The following is a 23,160-nucleotide window of genomic DNA, read 5'->3' as shown; positions in this document are numbered from 1 at the left end:
AGCGTGACTTGTTAACGTCTGATTCAAACAGACTATTTGTCGTCATCCAACCTGCCCGCTTGTTCCGAAAGCGCCGGCAGGTTATTTATGAGAAAGCAAGAGGCGGAAAAAAAAAAATCCTTTTTATCACACCTCAAGGTTGCTTGGGTTTCTGCTGCATCTGCGGGTCAAAGGTCAGAGGAGCTGCTGCACATTCTGCTTCACTTAACAAGCCAAGAAGAGTGTGTGCATGAAATTAGAAAGAACATTGAATTTATTCAGTGAATCATAAGATTATATACCGAATATGAACAGTAAAATGTTCCTAAATGCATGGTAATCTCCAGGTTTATGAAGCTGATAATATTCCAGCTCTGCGTTGGTCAAACACGAAGCAGTGAGCCGAAGAAAACAAAGAATTTGATAGGGATTTCAGTCTGCTTGGAGCAAGTCTGACACAATTTAGATCAAACTACAGCAGCTGTAGTTTGTACGAGGAGCTGGAGAGTCAGATCCACTCTGGGTGGTCGGCTCTGCTCCCCTAAGCACAAACACAAGGCACTGAAATCTGCTGAATCACTTTTCCTTTTTAATTAAAAATATCAGCAGTTCTGCCAGTAGGCAGTTTCTGCTAGGCCTGTCGCGATGATGACGAATTTTACTGGCCGATAAATTACCCCAGAAGTTATTCTGACACATGATAATACTGTTATTTTTTTAATATATTAGTAATGGCAAAATAATGCAAAAACACATTCTCAAAGATAAATAAACTTTAAATTCTAATGAACGTTTAGCACTGGAACTGGAAGACATTTTAAACATCCAAAATAAACAAAACATCAAATAAATTAAATTATTTACCCTCTGTAATCAAAAATATCCTTCAAAACAAGGATAATTGAGACGAAAGCTCCAGACTGAAGACTTTTATCATCCAGATTTTGATAGAGAAAGAAAGCAATAAATCATGCAAATGGAAATTATTGAGTTCGTTTTAATTTATCATGCAATTAAACAATTTATTACTTTTTGCGACAAACCTAATTAGAGGTCTAGAAAAAGAAATAATGGAAATTCAAACATAAAATTTAAATATATAACTTTTGATACAGCATTTCTACAACCTGTACATCTTAGACTAAGTCAAGTAAACACGTTGAAAAATATATTTTACATATGTTAGTTACAATGTTAGTTATTGGTGTATTTAAATGTGCTGCACTGGTGCAGAGTTATCAAATAAATTTGTAATTTAGTACATTTATGTCTGTTTTTAAAAACAAAAATAAGAGTTGGTTCAACACCGTTTTTCTGTTTCTGTTTTTCATGTTATTTTTGTATAAAACAGCAAAAATGTGACTTTTTTCATGCATGTTTTCCACCTTAAAACTCAAAAGGTGAAAGAAGCTTTAGATTTTCCAGCGTTTTACCGTCTTCTCCACCAGCAGCATCCTATAAAACTACGTTTTACTCTTTAAGTGGAAGAATTGATGTTTCCGAAACAGCAAGTTTCTAATTATGCAGAAATCGTCACTAAACAAATTTGAATACCGTTTATCATGATGTCATTTATTCTGTTGCCAACAAATAAAAACGGAGATAGACGCTCTGCAGAACCTCCATGAGACGGCCGAGTCTCAAACAAAACCGACTTGAGATGCTTGGCACGAAGCGACGCTTCCTCTCATTGGCTCCTTGTTCCCTCGCTCCTCCATCCCTCCATCCCTCCTTCCTCCCCCCCGACTCAATTCATGACTGGTGTGCAACCTCGCTGTGGAGGAGAGATGAATTATACATCCTCTGCTAAGAGGGTCTGAACAAAGCGATGGGCCGACCACAGAGACAGAAGGATGACGAGATGATAAGAGGGTAAGCTGGGGGAGAGAGGAAGGACATCTGCGGCGCTATTTTCATCGTTTTAGGCAAAAAGAAAAAGAAAAGAAGGGTGGGCGGCTGGAGGAGGAGAGGATGGAGAAACGTCTTTTTTAAACAGCAACAGTTGCTATAAATAGCACGATTACATTCTTCCCTCTGTTCTCGCTGACGCGCTGTGAACGCATCACGTCTGCCTTCATTCTTCCACCTTTTCTTCTAATCAATGAAATTTAGAGAAACAGGAAGCGAACGGAGCTGGAAAAATGTCAGGATCCAGAACTAAGTTAAAAGAACTGAATCGTTCTTTCATTGCTGTGTCTACAAGCAACTGGGATCAAATCAGAAAAGTTGAACACCAACAATAACTCCAGTTTATGTGGAGTGAATTATCAGAATACATGGATTTAAATCTTACATTTTCAGGCAACAAAATATATTTTTGAATGTTTAATATGTGGCATCTATGCTATTTTTATAAAAGAAAATATTAGATTTCATAAGAAATTTCATTGAAATCTGCACAAACTGGTGAAATGCCATTAAGTTTGATTGTTGTTAATTATATCTTAAGTCCTTAAACATCCTGTAATTAGGTCTATATGTGTTTCCGTTTTATTTATTGATCATTTTGTTTCATTTGTACAGGAAGAGGGAGTATCTCTGCAGACCCCACGTATACTGGACATGAACTGCTAAGACTTAAATTCAGATTGGTGAACTATATAAAAAAATAATAATAAAAAAGGCATTTTTTCCCTCTTCAGACAATCTTTCTGACAAACATAAAGAACTCCTAACAGTCAGGGTAGTCAATTATTCTATTATGAAACAAAATGAAAATCTTTTCACTACTTTAGCCTTTTAAACGATAGAGTATAATGTAAAATAATGTTAAAAAAAATAAGTGTTTGAGCAAAAATTTAATAATAATTACCTCAAAATAATTTAAATATAACAACTGAAGCCCATAAAGTAATAACAGAACATAAAACTTTTTTTTCTTTTTTTACAGTTTGGAACAATTTGGTAATAAAAAACTGTTTTATTCAATGTCTCATGTGACTCTTAATTCAGTTCAATTAATCAGTTACTGTTAAAAATATCTGACAGTTTGATTACTACAATATAGCTCAGTTTCATGAGCTTATAATATTATAACTGCTTAAATTATTGGATATTATTATTAGATTATGGACAAGTCCTTAAAAAATGACTCCTAGAATGAGCAAAACTATCAATTTATTGGCAGATATCTAAATTATTGGCTGTTAAATCGGCTTAATTAGACATGAAAGGCTTTTTAATATTTGTTGTTATACATTTTTATAAAAGTTTTACAAAATAAAACCAATTAAGCGTTTTAACACCAAAATCATAAATTTTAACCCTGTTTCAAAGTAAAACCGACCAGCTGAATAGTTTTTCGGGACCAGCAGTGAAAATGAGCAGCCGAGTGTTTTCGTCTTATCGAGCAACCTGGAGCCTAATCCCATTATTACCTCCGCAATTACAGAGTTCTCCGACGCGTGACTAAATACGGATTAAAAACTTTCCCACTGCACTAAAAAGTCGAATGAAAGCAGGTGTTAGATTGGGTTTTATTCAGTTAATGTGGCGAAGAGTCCGGCTCAGAGAAAAGAAATCACTGAGCTGATGATGAGGATGATAGGATGAAGATTCTGGGGGAAACAAGTTCAGCTTTTTTACTCGCAAAGATTTTTTTGAGCAAAGTCTAAATAAAAGAATTATAAGCATTTTATTATAACTAATACATGTTTTATGTTGCATTCTAATACGGTGTACACAGAATTTTATATTATATATAATATATCATTTTAATGAGCTAAACTTATTTTTTCTGAATTATTTCATTTTTTGAAGATCAACTTTGACTTAATGGAAATGGAGAAAATTAATGGATGGATGGATGATTGGATGGATGGATGGATGATTGAACGGATGGATGGATGGATGGATGATTGGATGGATGGATGGATGGATGGACAGATGATTGAATGGATGGATGGATGGATGGATGGATGGATGAATGGATGGAGGGATGGACGGATGGAATGATTTAACGTATGATTGAACAGATAGATGGATGGATGGATGGATTGAACTGAGTGAACAGATGGATGGATGGATGGATGGATGGATGATTTAATGTATGATTGAACAGATGGATGGATGTATGGATAATGGATGAATTGATTGAACTGATTGAACAGATGTGGTATTTCCAAAATGAACGGCGATTAAATCCAGAAACATTTTTTCTCTTATTTTTCCAAACTCCACAAATTTCCATTTCCTGTTAAATTTCAGTTTTAATTCTGTAATAAAACCGAAATCTTGTAAATATTCCTGAATTTTAGGACGGAGTCAGAACTTCACACGCAGTAAACTTTCCCTGTGAACTCTGGCTGCCTTAATGGGTCTAAACCCAGATGAAAGGAGGCAACAGAACCAGGGCAACAGGAGATTTCAGCCTCCATTCCTCCTGGACGCCTTCAGCATTACACAGCAGGAACTGGTTCAAAGCGAAACCAGAAGAAGATCCTTAATCAAAAGTGAAGTCAGGTTCAAAGTGCTCTCTCTCTCTCTAACCAGAATAAACTCTCAGGGAACCGAAATGAGTTCTGACTCTGAAGAAAAGCCAAGAAGAGAGGAAACTAAAGCGAGCAACTGGGCGTGTTAGAGACTCTCTGGGATTTAAGGAGATGGACGAGCAGCAGCTCTGACAGCTGAGTCATCTGCACAGCTGCACGTCTTCCAAAATATTCAGCACGGATTTGGAAACCGGTTTCCGTCTCGCAGCTGGGCGGAGAAAAAAAGAGAAACAGCGAGCTAATCAGCTGCGGTGCGAACGTGTTGATTGAACCGCCGAGTTTCCTCCATCTGTTTTCCGTCTCCACGTCTTAAAACAAACACAAATCTGCACACACCCGCAGAGATGGGATCTGATTATTCACAACTTCACCCCACAAAATGTATGCAGCGCTAATTCTCCCCCAGTTTGATCTGAGGATGTTGGCAAACTCAGCAGATGAGCAGAAGATCAGAACTCACTTACAGAAAATAAAAAGTTTGAAAGATTTTTCAGAAAAAACCTTCAGAGTGCATGAAAGAGTATTATGGACACACTAAGAAAAAAATAAAACAACATTACAGGAATAAACTTGTCAGAGAATAAAGTCAAAACAATGAGAATAAGGCGAAATAATATAATAAAGTCAAAATATTTTGAGTAACGTCATAATATTATCAGAATAAAGTCAAAATATTACAGTAATAATGTAATAAATAGTCCATATTTTTGAGAAAAAATATTGATTACATGAATTCATATTATCAATATAAACATAAATAATATGATAGTCAGAATATTTCAAGAATAAAGTCAAAATATTTTGAGAATAAAGTCAAAATAACAAAAATTAAGTTCTACAAAAATAGATTTGAAATAATATGAGACTAAAGTTGCAATATTTTTCCTGACTTTTTCCTGGTGACTTTATTCTCATAATTATTATTTTTTCTATTTTCATAAAGGGGCCCTAACACTGTCCTAAGAGTAGGACGCAAGCCTTCATTCATCTTAAAAGGCGGAAGAATCTACCTAGAAATATTTTAAAATAAAAGAAACAAACAAACAAAAACAAGAATAGTTTCTGAGCAACCTGCCAAAAAAGCATCAGTAAGTGTCTAAACTAAGTTTCCAAAGCTGCTCTAATAACTTTGGCCAAAAATAAATAGAACCAGTTTATGTTTTTAAAAATGGATAAAAAAACAAATGCAAGTTTTTAACAATTTTTAATTTTTCCCTGCAATATTTGCATTGAATTTCCTCAAAGTACCAGATTTCTTTAGATCTGTTTTTCTTGTCATTAAGTTGAATCTCAGCTTTTTTTATTTTTATCACTTTCCATCCCACAGGGCAAAAAAACAATCTATTCTCCCTTTCAAAATGTTGTGTTTACCGAGCTACTACAAATTTGCAAAAGTAGATATTTGTCTAAATGTATTAATGTCTTTTTTCAAAAAGTTCTGACATTTAGACCTCTAACGAGTTTGTTTTTGTTTGAATTGAGAGAAAAACTGTTCTTCAGGTTATAAAGATTGCAGATCCATGATCTTTCTCTTTCAGACTAAAGCTCATCGTTCTGTAACTCAACCCAGAGTTCCTGAAAAAGCTTTAAAATGCTGAAGAAAGTAGGACAGTTTTCTCTTTTTCCATCGCTGCCGTTAAAGGCTTTTTGTGCAACATTAAAATTCATGATCCGCCTCTGCAATTTGGAGGTGGAGTGCTCTCATATGACTCTCATTCAGTGGGTCACCACTCATGCAGTCATCGAAAAAAACAGAGTTCAGCTTCAACACTTGCGTCCAATTAGTTACTTAAATCAGAGGTTCAAACTGCTTCATGCAAATGATTAGAGTTTGATTTACAAAGTGGGAGCAACAAGGCATAAATATTAAACTGAGCTGCATAAACTGAGCTTGAATCAAATCTTTGATATGAATGTAATGGCTGTAGCGCATCAATTCAGGTCTAAATTCGTAGCATCCGAGTTGGAAGGAAAATGTCTAAATAGAAAATATGAATTTTGTTTAAAAATTCTTCAAAAAAGCACACAAAAAAACTACATTTAAGAAATGTGGTTTGTGAACTAAGTTAGTTTTAGGGAACCAATTCCACGGAAATAACCCTCAACCTTTGTGGCAACTGTTTGTTTCAGAGCATCCCGCTCCCACTCAGCTCCTTCAGACTAGCCAGCAGCAATTAGCAAACACCTGGTGGAACTGCACATCTGCTGAGCTCATTATAGGAGCTGCTTCTCAGTGCAACTCCGGTAAAAACTTTGCTAAAGGGTTAATAGAGGAGCCATGACTTCCTGAAGGCGGAGTTTCAGAAAGAGCTGGAACTTTTAAAGACAGAGGTCCAATTTGAAGGCGTTAAATTAGGAAGTAAAGTTTATTTGAAGTCATATCTGATTATTTTTAGCAACTCAAGCTATAATAGTTACTTGATCATGCTATAAAATGGCACATTGTGGCTGGAAAACACACAATACTGCCGCTTTAAGAACTCAAATGTGCTGGTAAAACTAGCAGAACCCGTAAAACTTTTTAAGGCCTTTTTAAGAGCTTTAAAAATAACATTTAAGAGCTGTATCACAACTGAAATGTACAAAATAAAATCACATATTTTATATATGTAGTGTTAAGCTTTTTAGCACAGGATGAACGCAGCATCGCATCAGAAATGAACAAATGGAAAAAAACAAATGTCCAGCCAACAGGCAATGAATTTACACTTTAGACATGATGGACGCAAAAAAGCTAGGTAGTCGATAATATTAGCAGTTAGCTAGCGGTAGCCGCAACCACCTTGAATCACAGAATGCAATGATTATATCTGAGGGGGACTCAAACTTTTACCTGACAGAAAATTCCTGCAAGAAAAAAAACTACATAATGTCACCCTCCTAAAATAATGATTTTTTTAAGTGTGTTGCCAAAATTACTTTTGGACTTGGGCCATTACTTTAAGAAGGTGACTACAGACGAGATTAAATATCCGTCACATGATAAAACTTAAGACTTGTGATTAACGTATTTAAGGTTAACTTACTTTTTGTATGAATTTAAGACATTTTAAGGCCTTACTTTTAGATACATAAATTAAGACTTTTTAAAGACACCCTGTCAACAGGAAAACTACAGCAATGCCCATAAATGGACTGACTGAAGATGTTTAATTTTCAAAGTGAGGCCAAGAACTGAGTTATGACATCCATTCAATCAAAAGTTAACTGAGCTCTGGGATGTGCTGTGGTGGCGCAGGGGTTAAGCACAACCCACATAAGGAGGCCTTAGTCCTCGACGCGGCTGTCACAGGTTCGATTCCCGGCCTGCCGACCTTTGCCGCATGTCTTCCCCCTTCTCTCATTACCCACTTTCCTGTCAATTAACTATCAAATAAAGGCCAGTAGAGCCAATAAAAAGTTAACTGAACTCGAACTTTTTTACGCTGCGGCGTTTGTAACTCCGGGGCTCGATCCGCTTTGATTGGTTGGTTCTGTGTCAAGCAGTCGCAGATGTTCTTCGCTTTCAATCTCTGAAGAGCGGAGACTGAGGGAGGACAAGGAATAAAAAGGGCGTGGGGAGCAAAAAAAACATTAGATGAAAAGAAAAAAGCTGAATATGAAGCTAGAAAGGCTGGAAAATGTCTGACTGAGGAAGAGTTGGTAGGAAAAGTGAAGCAATGACCCAGTTTAAAGTGAAAAGGCAGAAAGCTGTTGTTCTTCTGGCTCGCAGTGAAGCGTGTATCTGCAGCATAAAGCTGTTAGTGCTTCAAAGGGAAATAGTCAAAGGATTACAAAAATAGATTGTCTTAATTTAGACCCAAGTAAAAACTATTATTATTTTATAAAGGAGACAAAGATCCTCCATTTGAGCAGCAGGAAAGTTACTAATCCAGGCAAAGAGGGAAGTTTCTGATTTCACCGTTTTCATTTTCTGCTGCTTCAAACTTTAGAAGCTCAACGTATCTGCAGCTAAATCCCAGATAAATTTCTATAGCATGAATCAGGATGCAAAAAATATGTTCAAACACCCTGATCTGACACAGCATCTGGATCCAGATGAATGCGAGATGAAGTCCAATCTTTTTACTTTACAGGTAATGAAGTTTAAAGATGTAAAATGGAAAAATAAGAAACAAAAAAGATACAAATTTAAATAAACAACCATGTTTTATGAAACATGATCAGTTATTCTGTGTTTATTTAAAATATGCAGTTAAATTAATAGACTTACAGCTTTGTACACTTAAAGAAATACAACTTGGAAACATGACATGTTTATGTCAGTATGTTAAGGTGGTAAAACAAATTACCACCCTAGCGCTTCTTTTTTAAAGAGGTTTTCTTTTTGTGGTTTCGGAAAGACCATCATCCCGCCCCACAGCACTTCCTCGCTGTCTGACCGTGACATCTGCCGCGCTCCTCCTGAGTGTCGCGCCAAGACCGTGGGAGGTTAAACCCACATCCGGTCCAGATAATTTATGTTTTTGCAGCTGTCTTCTTAACGAAGCAAACAGGAAGGCTTTGCTTTGATGCCTGTTACGTCATCAACAATCATTACCGCAGTTAGCCGGTAGACTATAGCTCTCTATCGTAGCCCAAATTTCTGTCAGTCCAACCGTATATATCGCTCATTCCTACCTCACTCCTTACATTTTTAGTTGTCGCACTAAAACAGAAAATTAACGAACATTTTTGCATCACCGCTTTGTTAATGGGTCTAAAGTGTCCATCCATTTCTCCCGGAGCAGATGTCAGATGAATCGAAGTCCCAGTCGTGCCAAAAGCGGCCATCTTCACCTGACTCCGGCTCCATCCATCTGTGCACGATGTGTAATCAGCGGCACACAAACTGTGTCATATCTGCAGCTTCAATCAGTCAGCAGAACGGGAGGCAGCGAGCTGCTTGGTCATCAGGGAGCAGAGTTGACGCACTGCCAACTTTCTGCTCTTGGCACAACAGGGAGCCAAATATTCAGGGAAAAAACAAAACAAAAAAACACAACAAAAGTCCTCAATTGAGAGAATAGAGAGGATGTGCTTTACAAGGGTGAAATAAAAAACGACTGACTAGAACATTCAGCAAAAATCTGGCCTCTCCCACGGGTTTCATTTCGCTGCTCCTCATATATTACACAAAAGGTCAATAAAGCTATAGGATGCAGTAGATTCTGTTCTGCCCTCTCCAGACAAGGACCCACGCTGTCAGCTATTTTCATATTGCATTAAAATGCGACACAGGCGTCAGATGTCGCAGTACAAAGTGAAAATGAAACCCTTCAACACTTTGGGACGTTTAATACCGACTCACACTGAAGCATTTTTTGTGCAAAAGTACATGACTTATCAAAGTTAGTGACTTATTGCGTGAGCAAATTTATTCATGTGTGATTTTAATTATTGGAAACATCACAATTGTGAAATTGTGTTTGTTCAATAAAATTAATAGAAAAACGCCTATTAAAAAAACGAAAAACTTTTTCAATAAAACGTTTTATGCTAACATGAGGTGGTTTTTCGGCTGTATCAAAATTGATGCAAAACTGCAATGGACGCACTTTTTTTGCCTCAAACAAGTCACAGGATCAACAACCAGATGTTACTACTGGCAGAAATGACAAAGAAGACGACAGGAAGTGGTAGGAGGAGGATGGCGCAGCAAGTTTTGTAATAACTTATTGCATAAGCATATTGTGATTTTAATTGCGTTTCTTAGTTAATGGAAACACCACAATTGAGAAATTGGGTTTTTTCCAACAGTAGCAGAATATCAAAGTTTTGTGCATATTTGTAATGGAAACTCAGCTAGAGAAAATTAAACCATTTAACATTTTGAAACAAATTGCCTTTTAATATTTAGTTGAGACAAATGAATCGGACTAAAGCTTTCTGTCATCCAGTTGTTGGTAGAAAGACTGGATGAAAAGCAATCATGCAAATGGAAATTAATCTCGTTTTAACTTATTTTGTGATTAATTGATAAATTGCTCCAAGAGTTATTGTAATACATGATAATATTGTTGTTTTGAGACCATTTTCAAGTAATGTAATGGTGATGGCATAGTAATGCAAGAACATATTCTCAAAGAAAATCTTAATTTCTATATTTATATATATATATATATATATATATATATATATATGTTATATATATATAAATTTATATTTATATATATCTATATTTAGATTTATATTCATATTTTATACTGTATTTTATTTTATTCTGGAGTAACCTCACAACATTGGAAGCTCAAAACATTGTCCTGAGCCGTATGCAACGAAATTTCGTTCTGTATACACCCTGTGCATACAAAATGACAATAAAGTCAGTCTAAGTCTAATCTGCATTAAACACTGGAACTGGGTGACATTTTAAATACCCAGAGAAAATAAACAAATCAACCAAAACGACAACAAAAATGGAAATAATTGACACCAGTGCACCAGACTGAAGCTTTCCGTCGTCCAGTTTTTGGTAGAAAGAGAAACAACACAAGAAAAGCAATCATGCAAATAGAAATGATCAAGCTTGTTTTAATTTACAATGTGATTAATTGATTTAAGCCACCAGGCTTATTCATCAACAGGCCAAAGATCCAAAAACACTGCAGGGATTGGTCTGGTTAAAATCCAGACTTCATTTAAATGTTGTGGTCAGACATAAACAAAGAATTGCACAAATAAATCTTTTTAAACCTCAAAGAGCCTACGAAAGCACACACAAAACATAACTACTTCAAGGAATTGCTGCTATTTCTGATGACTCTCAAAAATAAACCAGCATAGAGAGGATCCTCAGCAGCTCTGAGTCGACCTTGTTGCTTTTTCCTTCTCCTGGATTTCTTCCAAGTGAGCAAACAGTCTGAGAAAGTGACGCAAGCTGAAGCAGCAGAAGCCCTCCGGCCAGAGACAGATCCAGTTTAATGGTAATCACTGAACCTCTCTCAGATGGATAGAGAAAAGAAAAAATGGAAAGTCTTACTGCATATCCGCTACAAGACGGACAGATCTTGTAGCGGATATGCAGTAAGACTGCATATCCGCACATGATATTTTCTTTCTGGAAAGCAGGCAGCAGCAGATACAGTGCAGAATTTGAAAGATGGCTGTAGGTTCCCCTGAAGGAGAATGATTACACAACGCCGCCCTCCGATGACACGTTCCTCATCTTAATCCCATTTCCCTTGAATTAGATCGGAATGACGACCTGATGTCAGTGCGGCTCTGGATTAACCCCAGCCAGGTGTAATCCTTCATCGGTGGTTCAAACAAACATGTTTATTCTACTAAATCTCTCCCTGCGCCTCCATCATGGAGACTGATGTGCATTTTCTGAACGGCTGAACAGGCCAGGCGAGACTCACAAATTGAAGGGAACAACTTCAGCCACGGGGGTAAACACTGCCGACTGGAAATGACGTCCAGATCCGACTCTGATCACGGCGATGGCACATGTCTTCATCACGGTTACATATTCCTCACTCCACACATCTTTCTTACTCAAAAAGACAATAAACCATGATTAATTTACCACAAGGGTTTAATAAATCAGAAATATATCCGAGGGGGGATGTGAGATCCAAAAAACTGATCTATAAACACAACAGATTTGTTTCAATGCACTGCAAAATCTTGGCAAATAATTTTGTCTAGATTCTACTGCAAATATCTTAGTACACTTGAAATAAAACAAAACTAATTTAAAAGTAGCTTTTTATGAAGATATAGCAGCTTGATTTAAGTAAATAATGACTTAATTTTGATGAAAAACTTCTCGTTCCACTGGCTGATTAATAAACTTATAACAAAACATTTTTCCTATTTTATAAGTGAAATAATCTGCCAGCTTAACTAGAAGTTTTTCGTAAAATTAAGGAACCATTTACTTAAAATAAGCTCCTGTATCTTGCTGAAAAGTTACTTGTAAATCAGTTTTGTCTTATTTTAAGTGGACTACGATATTTGCAGTAGAAACTAAACAAAAAATACTTGGTAAAATGTTGTGTTTTGGCAGTGACAGATTTATACTGAGGACTGTTTACTAATTAGATTAAGTGACTTGTTAAAGGAACTGGCTGATTTTCATTTCGTTTAAAAGTTTAGAGGCATCACAAAATCTGCACCACACTTTTCAGATTATAGTTACTAGAAACTTTAAGGGGGGAAAAAAAAAAACTTTCAAATCTTCTTCAGTCACAATAACAAAAACTGAAGTTTGTGTGAAAATATACACACAAGATGTATGAAAGCTTATGAAAGAATAAAAAGTTCCTATTTTAACAAACGTATCATTCAACTTTGCTTTGATAAGAATCTAAATGTTATTTTTAATAGTTGAAGGTCAGACAAGATATAAGTGAAAATGACAAAAGACAGCGAGAAGTCACCAAAAACAAATAAAAATCATGAGATTATGTTCGCATCAAAGAGGTCCAACTAACTTTATTTTCTGAAATAAATTAATTAAACTGGACCTTCTTTGGTCCCTTCCTCCTTTAACCCCTTGTGTAACTTCTTCACATAAACTCAAAGCAGAAATGCAGAACCAGGTCCAGTTTCCTTCACCTACCGCTTATTTTTCCACTATAGTCACAGAAAAACGCATCAGATCCGGCTCAGCTCTGCGTCAGTCTGGCACGGCTAAATTTAACTTTGGTCACTAGGTTACGACTTTGTCAGCTATTTTGGGAACGCTCTTCCATCTGCGCAGAAACTTAAGGTTGAATTATTTAACACAATCTGTTCAGATGAATTGAAAATAAAATGATGCATAGAAGAAACGGATCTACAGGTAAAACAGAGCAAATATCCAGAGTTATCCCTCATTATTTATATTTTTCACTAATTTTCTGCAGAGTAACTGGTTATTTTTAGAGGATTTATTATTTGTCCAGCTATAAAACTGGATCAAGAACACTTTGAATTAGGGCGGCAACTATCAATTATTTTATTCATCGATTAATGGGATAGAAAAATTTCACATTCTGCAAATTTTTCATTTAAGACCTTTTCTTACAATATTATAAATACATTAAAATTAAAAGAATGGAAATAAATAACTGAATTCATTTTTTAAATCAGAAAATAAATATTTTATTGCTAAATTACAATAATTTAGTAATAAATGTAGCAAAGGACGAATCTGCAGCTAAAAAAGAAATACTTTCAACAATAACTTTATGCTCAGCTCTTTCTGCTTGACACAGTATCAATCCAATGTATTTTTTTAATTTACTGATCAATAATTGGCAAGGAAAATATGTTTAAAATGAGATTTTATTTCTTTCTTTACAGAATTTGATGAAGAAAACTATGCCACTTTGAGTAAAACATATTTACAGACAAACTTTTTTTTTTATCTTAGATGCAAAATGTATACATTTTCTGTACAATTTTGACATAATTATAGTCCTGAGTGTGTTTTTTAAAATAATTTCCATTTTTGAGTTTGTATACTCCAGTTAACGATTATCTGATTGCTAAATTAACTGATTAATCACGATTAATCGTTTTTGTTTTGAAGCAAAATATGAGCAAATTCCAGTTTGGTCGTAATGTGATTACTCTGTAGCGCAGCAGCAGATATGATCAACTTTCACATCATTTCTGACTCTGATTAAACCTCCAGAGTGAAATTCAAATAATCTGCTGACTGGCTGTAAAGCAGAGAAAAGCAATGCACACATTTTCCAGCCTTCATTGCCAGGATTTGCTGAAGATGGCAAACGCCGATGAAAGTGTCTTCCAAAGTAAAGCCCACACAGGGAGCAGGTCTTCCTAGACCTCTGCTTCCTCACACAGGTTTTTGTCATCTCAGGTTCTAAATGATTTAGGAGACGACCCATATTCTGCTTTGCACAGGTTATTAGTGCAGCACAGATGAAAAACAATGATGCAGGAGAGCGGTGCGCCTTTTTTTTCTCCTCAAAACATCACTTCTTAAAATAGTGATGTTCTTGTTCCGCTTTGTTCCACCCAGAGGATATTGTTCTTCTGTCAGGAAGAAAGAAAGAGCAAATCTAAGCACAAAGCGCGAGTGTTATGTCTACTGTGCTCTGTGAAATAGCAGGTTAAATATAAATACAACTAATCTGCAAGTTTCTACAAAGGGGCGGAAGAAACTCAAATACCTCAAGAAGATCCAATAGAAAGGGAACTATTAACACTTTACTACTACAATGTTGTTAAAATCCTGGATTTCACTCTAAAAAAAACAAAATATGCAGAGCACACCTCTACAGTTTACAACTTGTAGGACATTTTTAGACATTTTCAACCAAGTCTGTCAAACTAATTCAATAAAACGCATAAATTAAAACACGCTCAATAATTTACATTTGCATGATTTGTTTGTTTTTTCATTTTCTACCAAAAACTGAAGGACAAAAGATTTTCAGTCGATTGCTTTGGTCTCAACTAGTAAAATTTGTTCACAGAGACTCCATAATTAATTTTTTGTTGTCGTTTCTGCTAGTTTGTTTATTTATTCTAGATATTTAAAATATCTTCCAGTTCCAATGTTAAATGTTCATTAGAAATTAAATCTTATTAATATTTTTGAGGGTGTATTTGCATTATTATGCCGTCTAAAAACAACAATATTATAATTTATCCAAGTAACTTCTGGGACAATTTCTTTTCTTGATAGGCCTATTTCCAAGTAGTCTGGATTAAATTTATTATTAAAAGATGCATAAAGTGCTGATTTTGTGCACAAACCTTAATTTGATGCTTTTATTTTGATAATTTGAAGGTAAAATCTTTTTCCTTACTCAAGCAGTAAGCAAGGTGTAAGAGATGCGAGTTACCTGAAGGAATCTCACTTCATCCTAGAAAATAAAATTAAAGGTTGATAAAGAGCGTAAATGTAGGTTTTTTGATTCTGAACAATTGTTATAAATTTCTATTTGTGAGTATGATGGGATCTAATTTTGTTGTACTGCTGCCATCATAAAGAAGATCAAATATTTCCAGTTTCTTCCAAAAAAAAAATGCAGAAAAATCTTGTTCAGCTAATGATCCAGCCCTCGACAATCTCTTTTACATCCAGTGGTGGGTATTTATGGTATCGTTTATCATTTATTGGGATAAATTTTTTTATCAAAAGAATTTTGATTTACCATTGTCACAATAAATTCCAATTGTGTTTAAAAAAAAAAAAAGCAGTCTGTATTGTCGTTTTTGTTAATTTCACTACTTTTTCCACTGTTTTACCAATAAGTTTGAGAATATGATTAAGCTAAGTTACTGTGTGAAGTTCAGTGACGCATATCACAGGACTGGTGTCCTTCAATAGCAGTATTTGTGTGCCAACAGCTAGTTACCTAAAAAGTAGTAATAACTAGTTTTCATCACCACTTTTATCATTATTACAGTAAAACCACAACATATAGTGATAAAACCTTAAGTTCACATCACACTAAATAAAACCAGTAGAGATTTGTCACTGATAAGTCATATGTTAGTAAGATAAATCAGCAAAGAGTCAAGCTAATCCATGGCTAACCCAGGCAATTTAAGGCGATAAGCCATGATTTTTCCCCCCAGAGCTCACTTGATCCACTAAAGTCCAACCCCAGACCTCCTGCTGGTGGTTTGTGGCCCACAGTGGCATCCTGACCTGAAACTGCTTGTAGCTGAACATTCATTTCTGCTGCATGTTTTCACCATTTAGAGCAAATATCGCAACCAGCCATGGGCTACAACTCCTCCCACCAAGCCGGACGGACATCAACTGGCTTTTATACATCAGCAATCACCTAGAAACCTTGTAAACATTGTTAAAGTGACATGAAAACTAAACGCAAAACATTTACAGCAATCCATCTCATGATCTAATGACTTTGTTGCTATGGAAAATATACCAGTACTCTACTGAAAAATGTTTTGGGCCTTTCAATATTCCCACTGTTTTTGCTTCTTCTTGGTCAAACTTAAATGTTTTATATCAAACTCATTTTAATATAAAAGAAATAGTAGAAACATGCGTCTATAGCTAACATTTTTATGCAGAATTGTTTTAATTCAGCCATGTTAACGAGTTTGAGCATAAACAGCCCATTTAAGGTACAGTCTAGACAATAAATCAATCATATCACGATATACACATTATCAATATCAATAAATGATACGCTTGATAGAATATTCAATATATCCAGAACTGCACTGCATTCTGGGAGATGCAGGCAGAAAGGAAAGGCTTTAGCCGCTCAACCTTTCACGGCTAACTAAGCAAAGTTGGTGGAATCAACTGACTCACTCTCTGGTTACCTAGCAACTCCCTTACTCGTTGGTTACCTAGCAACAACCTGTAGAGTAACTTGCACTGCAGCTGTTTAAGGTTTCTCCACTGCACCTCATAACTGCTTAAAAATAAAGGACGGCGGCATGGAGTGAAAACTGTTGATAAGACAGGAAATGTCACGTCACCAGTTTGACAGTAATTTAGATATTTTAAACAAAAACAAATTATTTATAGATATTGACCATTGATCACTAATATCCACTGATATGAAATGCTCTTATTGTGATATATTTTTCACAATAATATATCGTCCATCCCTAATATGACTTTCAATAGGATTTAAGTACAGACTTTGACTAAGCCACTCCAAAATCTTTTTTTTTTTTGCCAGATTACTAGTCTACCATCTTCATATTTGACTGTTGTGATGGTCTTTCCTGAAATTATGTTTTACATCAGATGTAACAGATGCAAAGATTCCAGAGTTTTATGGCATAATTTTGTAAATCTACAAAATATTTTCCTGTAGACTTGGGGATCATGTTATTTTCTAATCATGAACTCTGACCTTAACCGAGTCCTGAAGTGTTTTACATATTCTGGGTTCTTATGTGACCTAAATGAGGTTTGTAATGTGCTTTTGGAGTCATTTAGCTGTTCCTGTGAATGTGATTTTATAAAATATTGACAAAAAAGCTCAATCTAAAGGAGAAAATGCTCAATAATGATGCCAATAGCATTTTTCAGTTTGCTAAAACAAAGGTGGGATGCACAGCTTTTCATCTGGATCGCTGAATAAGAAACTGTTTCATCGCTTCTCCAGAGTTATAAAAAAATAAATGAATCAGTTTGTGCTCTCAGATCTGATGTTACTGAAGTGTCACTGAAGAGAAATATTGCTCATAAATCATGTCTCACAATGACACAAGGTGGTGAGTCACTGAAGGTACTGAGATGACCTGCAGACAAAAATGTAACTGTTGCTGTATTTTATTCTTCGTTTGCATAAAAGCAGCAGCTCAAAAGAACCATGAATTTAACTTTTTGGGTTTATTATTTTACAAGCTTCTTGTTCGTGAACTACAGCCAGATTATTTCCAGTTATTACCAAATCCAGCTCAATATGTTGCATCAGATTTTCACTTTGATTTCATTCCCTGTCCTGAGTTTGCAGTACGATGTTGAAAGATTGTTTGCCTCTTTCAAAAGCAATCATCAACAGAAACCTACAAGAAATCACGTTTCCAGTTTAATCTGACCTGTATGACACGGCAAACATGTTGAGAGAGGAACATTACATTATTATGTAAAAAATAAACTCAGAACAATTGGAACATACAGATATTACCTTTGCGGTGTTAATATTGCAGACAGTGTTTTTCCTGCAAAGGTTAACATTTGCATTTGGATGAGATAGTAAAACAAATATTTTCAGTCCAAATGTTTTATTGTTGTAAGTTTTACGGTTAAGTGTTGATAAAGAAATGTTTCATTAATTCTGCAAGCTAAAGTCACTACCAGGGCCGCAACTAACAATTATTTTAGTTATCGATTAATTTACTTATTCTGACAATCAGATAAAACAACACATTCTACAGATTATTAATTTAAACACTTAAGCCTTTTTTATACAACACTAGGAACACATTAAAAGATGCAAACAAATAAATCAATTCCTTTTTTAAATACAAAAATAAACAATTTATTGCCTAAAATGCCATAATGTAACATTCCTTTATTAAATATGAACTGGGAGAAACTAAAACATGTTTACAGACAAAGAAGGTTTTCATCTTAAATGTAAAATGGGTTTTTTTTTCTAGCATTTTAACTTAACTATCCATATATTCCAGTTAACAATCGATCATTAAATTAGTTAGTTGATTATTTCAATAAACGATTAATCTGATTAATTGTTTCAGCCCTAATCATCAGTCAGGAGACAAACGTTGCACTATAACGTTGGTTTACTGAGGGTTGCATTCATGGACCTGACTGTTGTAGGAATTTTTATGTTTATAGTGATTTCTGAAGTTTATCAAAAGAAGTTGTTTTTTGCTTTGTTTACAGCAACACCATGTTGGCCACTTGGACCTGGGGCAATTTAAAAGCCTGGTTTAGATGAAAGCACATTAATGTGTTGGAATGGCCTAGTCCAAGTCCAGAACTCCATCCTTTTGAGAATCAATTAAACTAAAAAATACTAATCGGAGATGTAATTTATCAAATCTGGTTTATCCTGATATGGGTGGTCATTTATCGAGAAAAATGTATTATCTTGATACAAATTTGATTTATTGTTGTCTCGATAAATTTTCATTAATATGACCAAAAAAATAACTGACTAAAATGTTATTTTACTATTTTCCAAACTGTTTTTTCACAAGAGCATCAGTAAATATCGGGTAACTCCAAAAATATGATTGCTTATAGTCTTAAATGTGAAATAAATAAAAAAAATTTAAGTAAATGTCATCTTGAAGAAGCTTTAGGTGTTTTTAAAGAAAAGTATTTGTGTTTCCTCTAATATGAATGCTGCGCCATACAGTTACCTAAGAAGAAAATGGTTAAATAGTTCTTATTGTCACTTTATTATTATCAGAGCAGAAGTGCAAAATATCATGATAAAATTCTAAATCTAACCTCTAGACCCTGAGCTGATTTTTGAAGAAAAATTGATAAATATTTCAAAACTTCTACTTCAAACATGCAAAGCTGGTGGAGAAATACTGCAAAAAAACTTATAATTGAAACCAGAGATGCTTCCACAAGTATTGACTCGGTGAGGTTTAAACAAAAACTTTGAAAATAGAGGAGTTTTGGCTAAAACATGATTATATACAAAGAAGATTTTCATCTTAAATATAACGTGTATATATTTTTGTACAGTTTTGTACAATTACTGCTCTGAATGTTTTTTTCTCAGCTATTTGCCTTTTTTGAATCTGTACTCCGGTTAATCAATAATCAATTTCTAAACTATGACTCACAATTTCCGCATCAAATAGTCTCATTAAATCATAATTTCAATTATAAAACCTGAAGTTGTAGGTGTATGAATACTTTTTGTAATTCAAAGTAACGCCAGAAAACTCCAGCTTTTTCGTGCATAATGTAAACTCTCTCACATCATGGCTTGCTGGGATTTTTTTTTTTTCCTTTTTAACATGGGGAAAACATTGTATGCTTGCAAATTATTATTCAAAGAAAAACTAAAGGGGAGGGACTTTTAAAGGTCATGTTGCTCAACAGATCAGAGATAAATAATCTGATTTTGGATGCAGGAGAACCAGTCTTTACCGTCATGTCTGCACGCAGAAACGCAGATGAATCACTAACATACCTCTCATTGGATTCTGGATCCACAAAACGCCTCCGATAAGGTGAGGAGACTGACCGAGCATCCCGACAGACCCACCGACTTTAAAGCGTCCAGACGGAAGCTGCCTTAAATGACTAAGGTGTCGATCACAAGCAGGAGAGGGTGACTCTTTAGGTCCACATGTCAGAACACCTGCTGCCTCAAATGACGAGGTTCAGACAGACTGGACTCTGTTGCATCACAACACAGGACATAACATCACATACCAAGGAGAGGAGGAGGGGGGGGGACAGAAACCTTTCTGTTTCCGCTGTTCTTCCTCCAGAAAGCACAAGCAGCGCCAGGTAGAGCCGGAGGTGATTATGCAAAGACCTGTTCCCCCAGCAGGAGCCACACAATGTAAATACAGAGGCTGCGAGTTCACTGCTCTATGTGGAGAACACCACCATTTCACTTCTACGGGGCAATTACAGCACGTATTACCGACAAATCACAGCTGAGCCGCCCGGGTTGGACGCTGTAAACCTTCAACTAGAACTAATTAATCCTGAATAAACAAAACTGACAGCGCAGGGGGGGAACAGCCTTACCTTCGACCGCCATCGTGCTACTCCGCAGAGCCGAACATTGTTTTCATCAGAGCAGCCGAAATCTGGATGAAGAAAAAGAAAAACACAACAACTCAGCGCCCTTTCATTGCACCTTGTTCGGCGTGTTATCATCAGTTTGCTGCGGGCAAGCTGCTGGAGCGCACAGCTGCTGCCCCGCAAAGCATTCTGGGAAATGTAGGCTGGAATATCAGCGGCTGAAAGAAGCCAGGAGCTTCTTTAAAAAGTTTTTTAAAAGGTGGACAGAGATAATCATATGATGGATGAGTTTTACAGTTTATGTTATCCCATCTCACCTCATGAATAATGACAATCATTAGTAACTTTTTCAAAAAATATGTTTGGCCATATTTATTACAACTGTCACCATGTCATGAAGGTATGGTATGAGACAGATAATCTATGGAATTTTTTTTTTTTTTTTTTAATCCAGCTTAACAACCTCCTCCCTGAGCTACTATACAAAAACGCACTGCTTGTGACCAAAAACAACCAACCTACGTCAGGGGGAGGGTCTTATCACTGTCAATCATCCTCGTGTACCCTGTTCAATTGTGCTAATGGTGAAAAAAGAACCTACCATTACAAAAAAAACGTTTATCTGCCATCATCTGTGGCTATGCTAACTAGCCTTAGCATTCGTGGCAGGCTATCCGCATTAGCATAGCAGAGAGCAAGCAGAAGGGGTAAGCACAAGGACGATTGGCAGCGCTGAAACCCTCCTCCTGGCTCTAATTGGTTGTTTCTGACTAAGTCGTACATTACTGCAGCTAGCATTGCATTAGTGAAAACAAATGTTCCTTATAGTGGGCAGGACACCAGTCCACTCCACTCATCATTATAAATCCAGCCCTGGTATTAAACTTATATTTAATAATGTATTAAATGCATCACATATTGATTCGCAATCTCTAAACTGAATTCATCAGCTTACATTCCACAATAGTTGATAAATAATAATTTAAAAAATTGGATGGGATCAAACTCTGGACCAGTCTCCAGTCTATCACAGAGACACGCAAGACAAGCAACTACATCCAAACATGAGGACAATTTAGAGCAGGGGTCAGCAACTCCAGTCCTCAAATGCCACTTTTCTGCAAAGATGATGGATTACCCAGAACGTACTCCATCATTCTGGATTTGTTTGTTTTTAATACTCCAACTTTGAATTAAACAACAACAACATGATCTCTTACCAGTCTGATATGTAACTTAAAGTCCATGGTGCTTTCTTTCTTACATACTTGTTTTCTGTTTGTTTACTATTATTCTCTAACACACCACTAGCCTCACGTAATTAAATTGATTTTGAAGGCAATCGGTTGCACTAATTTAACCATTTTTGTACTTCAATTTCAGTCTCACTGCTTCTAAAAACAGCCCAAACTCTAAAGAAAAAGCCCACAAAGAAAAGAGAAAAAAAAAGCTTTTTTAGGCAATAAGTTAATGTTTTTTGTTGTTTGGAAAATTAGCTGTTTCAAAAACCTCCTGAATGTTTAGTCACATTCACTGTTACCTAGCAACCCAGGCCGAGCCCAAACCCGTTACCTGGCAACTAAAGCGAAGCTCCAGCACGTTTGGTTTTTATCTTTGGCTGCTGGAAAAGACAAATGTTTTGCTGTTGACTTACCATTCAGAAACCTTCTTGTTGGTGGTACAGGAGGCTTTCCTTCTGCTTTTGCAGCCGTGTGAGTGTAAACATTGAGTTGGGTGGGAGGGCCTGGCCAGCGGCAGCAATTTAAAGTGAGAACTCCTAGGCTACAGTTCATACTGCAGCCTGAAGTGATCCAAATCCAATCTTGTTTTGTTTTAGGGGGGGTTTGCCTTAAATCTACCTGTATCTGATCTTTTTATGACAGTCTGAACAAAACAGAACGTATTTTTTCGAATGCGACCCAGTCCACTTGGATATCCGATACGTATCTGATCATCCGACTGATACTCGACAAACGTCACTATTCTGCGCCCTGTAGCGGGAAGAAGAACAACAACTATGGCGGACTATAATGAGGATTAAGTTGTCAATGTGCTGGTTCCGGTCGGACAACAACTTCAAAATCCTAAGATACGATCCACCGTTAGCATCCATGTTTACTTCCGCAAACACTAAGCTTCTTCTTCTTCTTTATGGCGGTTGGCACAACACTGAACACGTTTGCTACGTGTGACGTTATTGCGCCCTCTACTGCGCATGCGGGACACTTCCAGGTTGTTCGCAGTCGACCACGCAACAAAAAATAAATAAATAAATAGATGTCGCAAAAGAATCGGAAGTGAGCATTTAGGCAAAAGTTTTTTAGTTAATTGATCTTAAAAATAAAAAAAAAGTTGGTTGATGTAATGATGATCAAAGCCTTTAAATTTACTTCATTAGATGTTTTTTTTTAAAGTCTCTGGATATTTAAATGTAAGACGTTTCATACGGAACATTAGCGCATATCTTATCTAGTGGAAACTGACATATTAACTGGCATGTACAGTAAAGAGCAACACAGTGCTCAACTACATTCCTGCAGAAAGAGATAGAACAGGTTG

General features: G+C 35.9%; 1 protein-coding gene across 2 annotated transcripts in view; it reads right to left on the bottom strand.

Moving 5' to 3' along the window:
• samd12 (sterile alpha motif domain containing 12) overlaps nt 1-20,795 on the bottom strand; it is a 119,256-nt gene extending 98,461 nt beyond the window's left edge. Inside the window, exon 1 of one of the 2 annotated variants that reach the window (XM_032581877.1) lies at nt 20,605-20,795. In XM_032581877.1, coding sequence (XP_032437768.1) covers nt 20,605-20,617 — 13 coding nt within the window. In that variant the 5' untranslated portion in view covers nt 20,618-20,795. The other variant, XM_032581876.1, reaches the window with a different exon arrangement.
• Nucleotides 20,796-23,160: the final 2,365 nt, after the last annotated feature.

Source organism: Xiphophorus hellerii, chromosome 13 (assembly GCF_003331165.1).
Source record: "Xiphophorus hellerii strain 12219 chromosome 13, Xiphophorus_hellerii-4.1, whole genome shotgun sequence".
NCBI lineage: Eukaryota > Metazoa > Chordata > Actinopteri > Cyprinodontiformes > Poeciliidae > Xiphophorus > Xiphophorus hellerii.
This window is presented reverse-complemented; position numbering and strand designations above follow the sequence as displayed.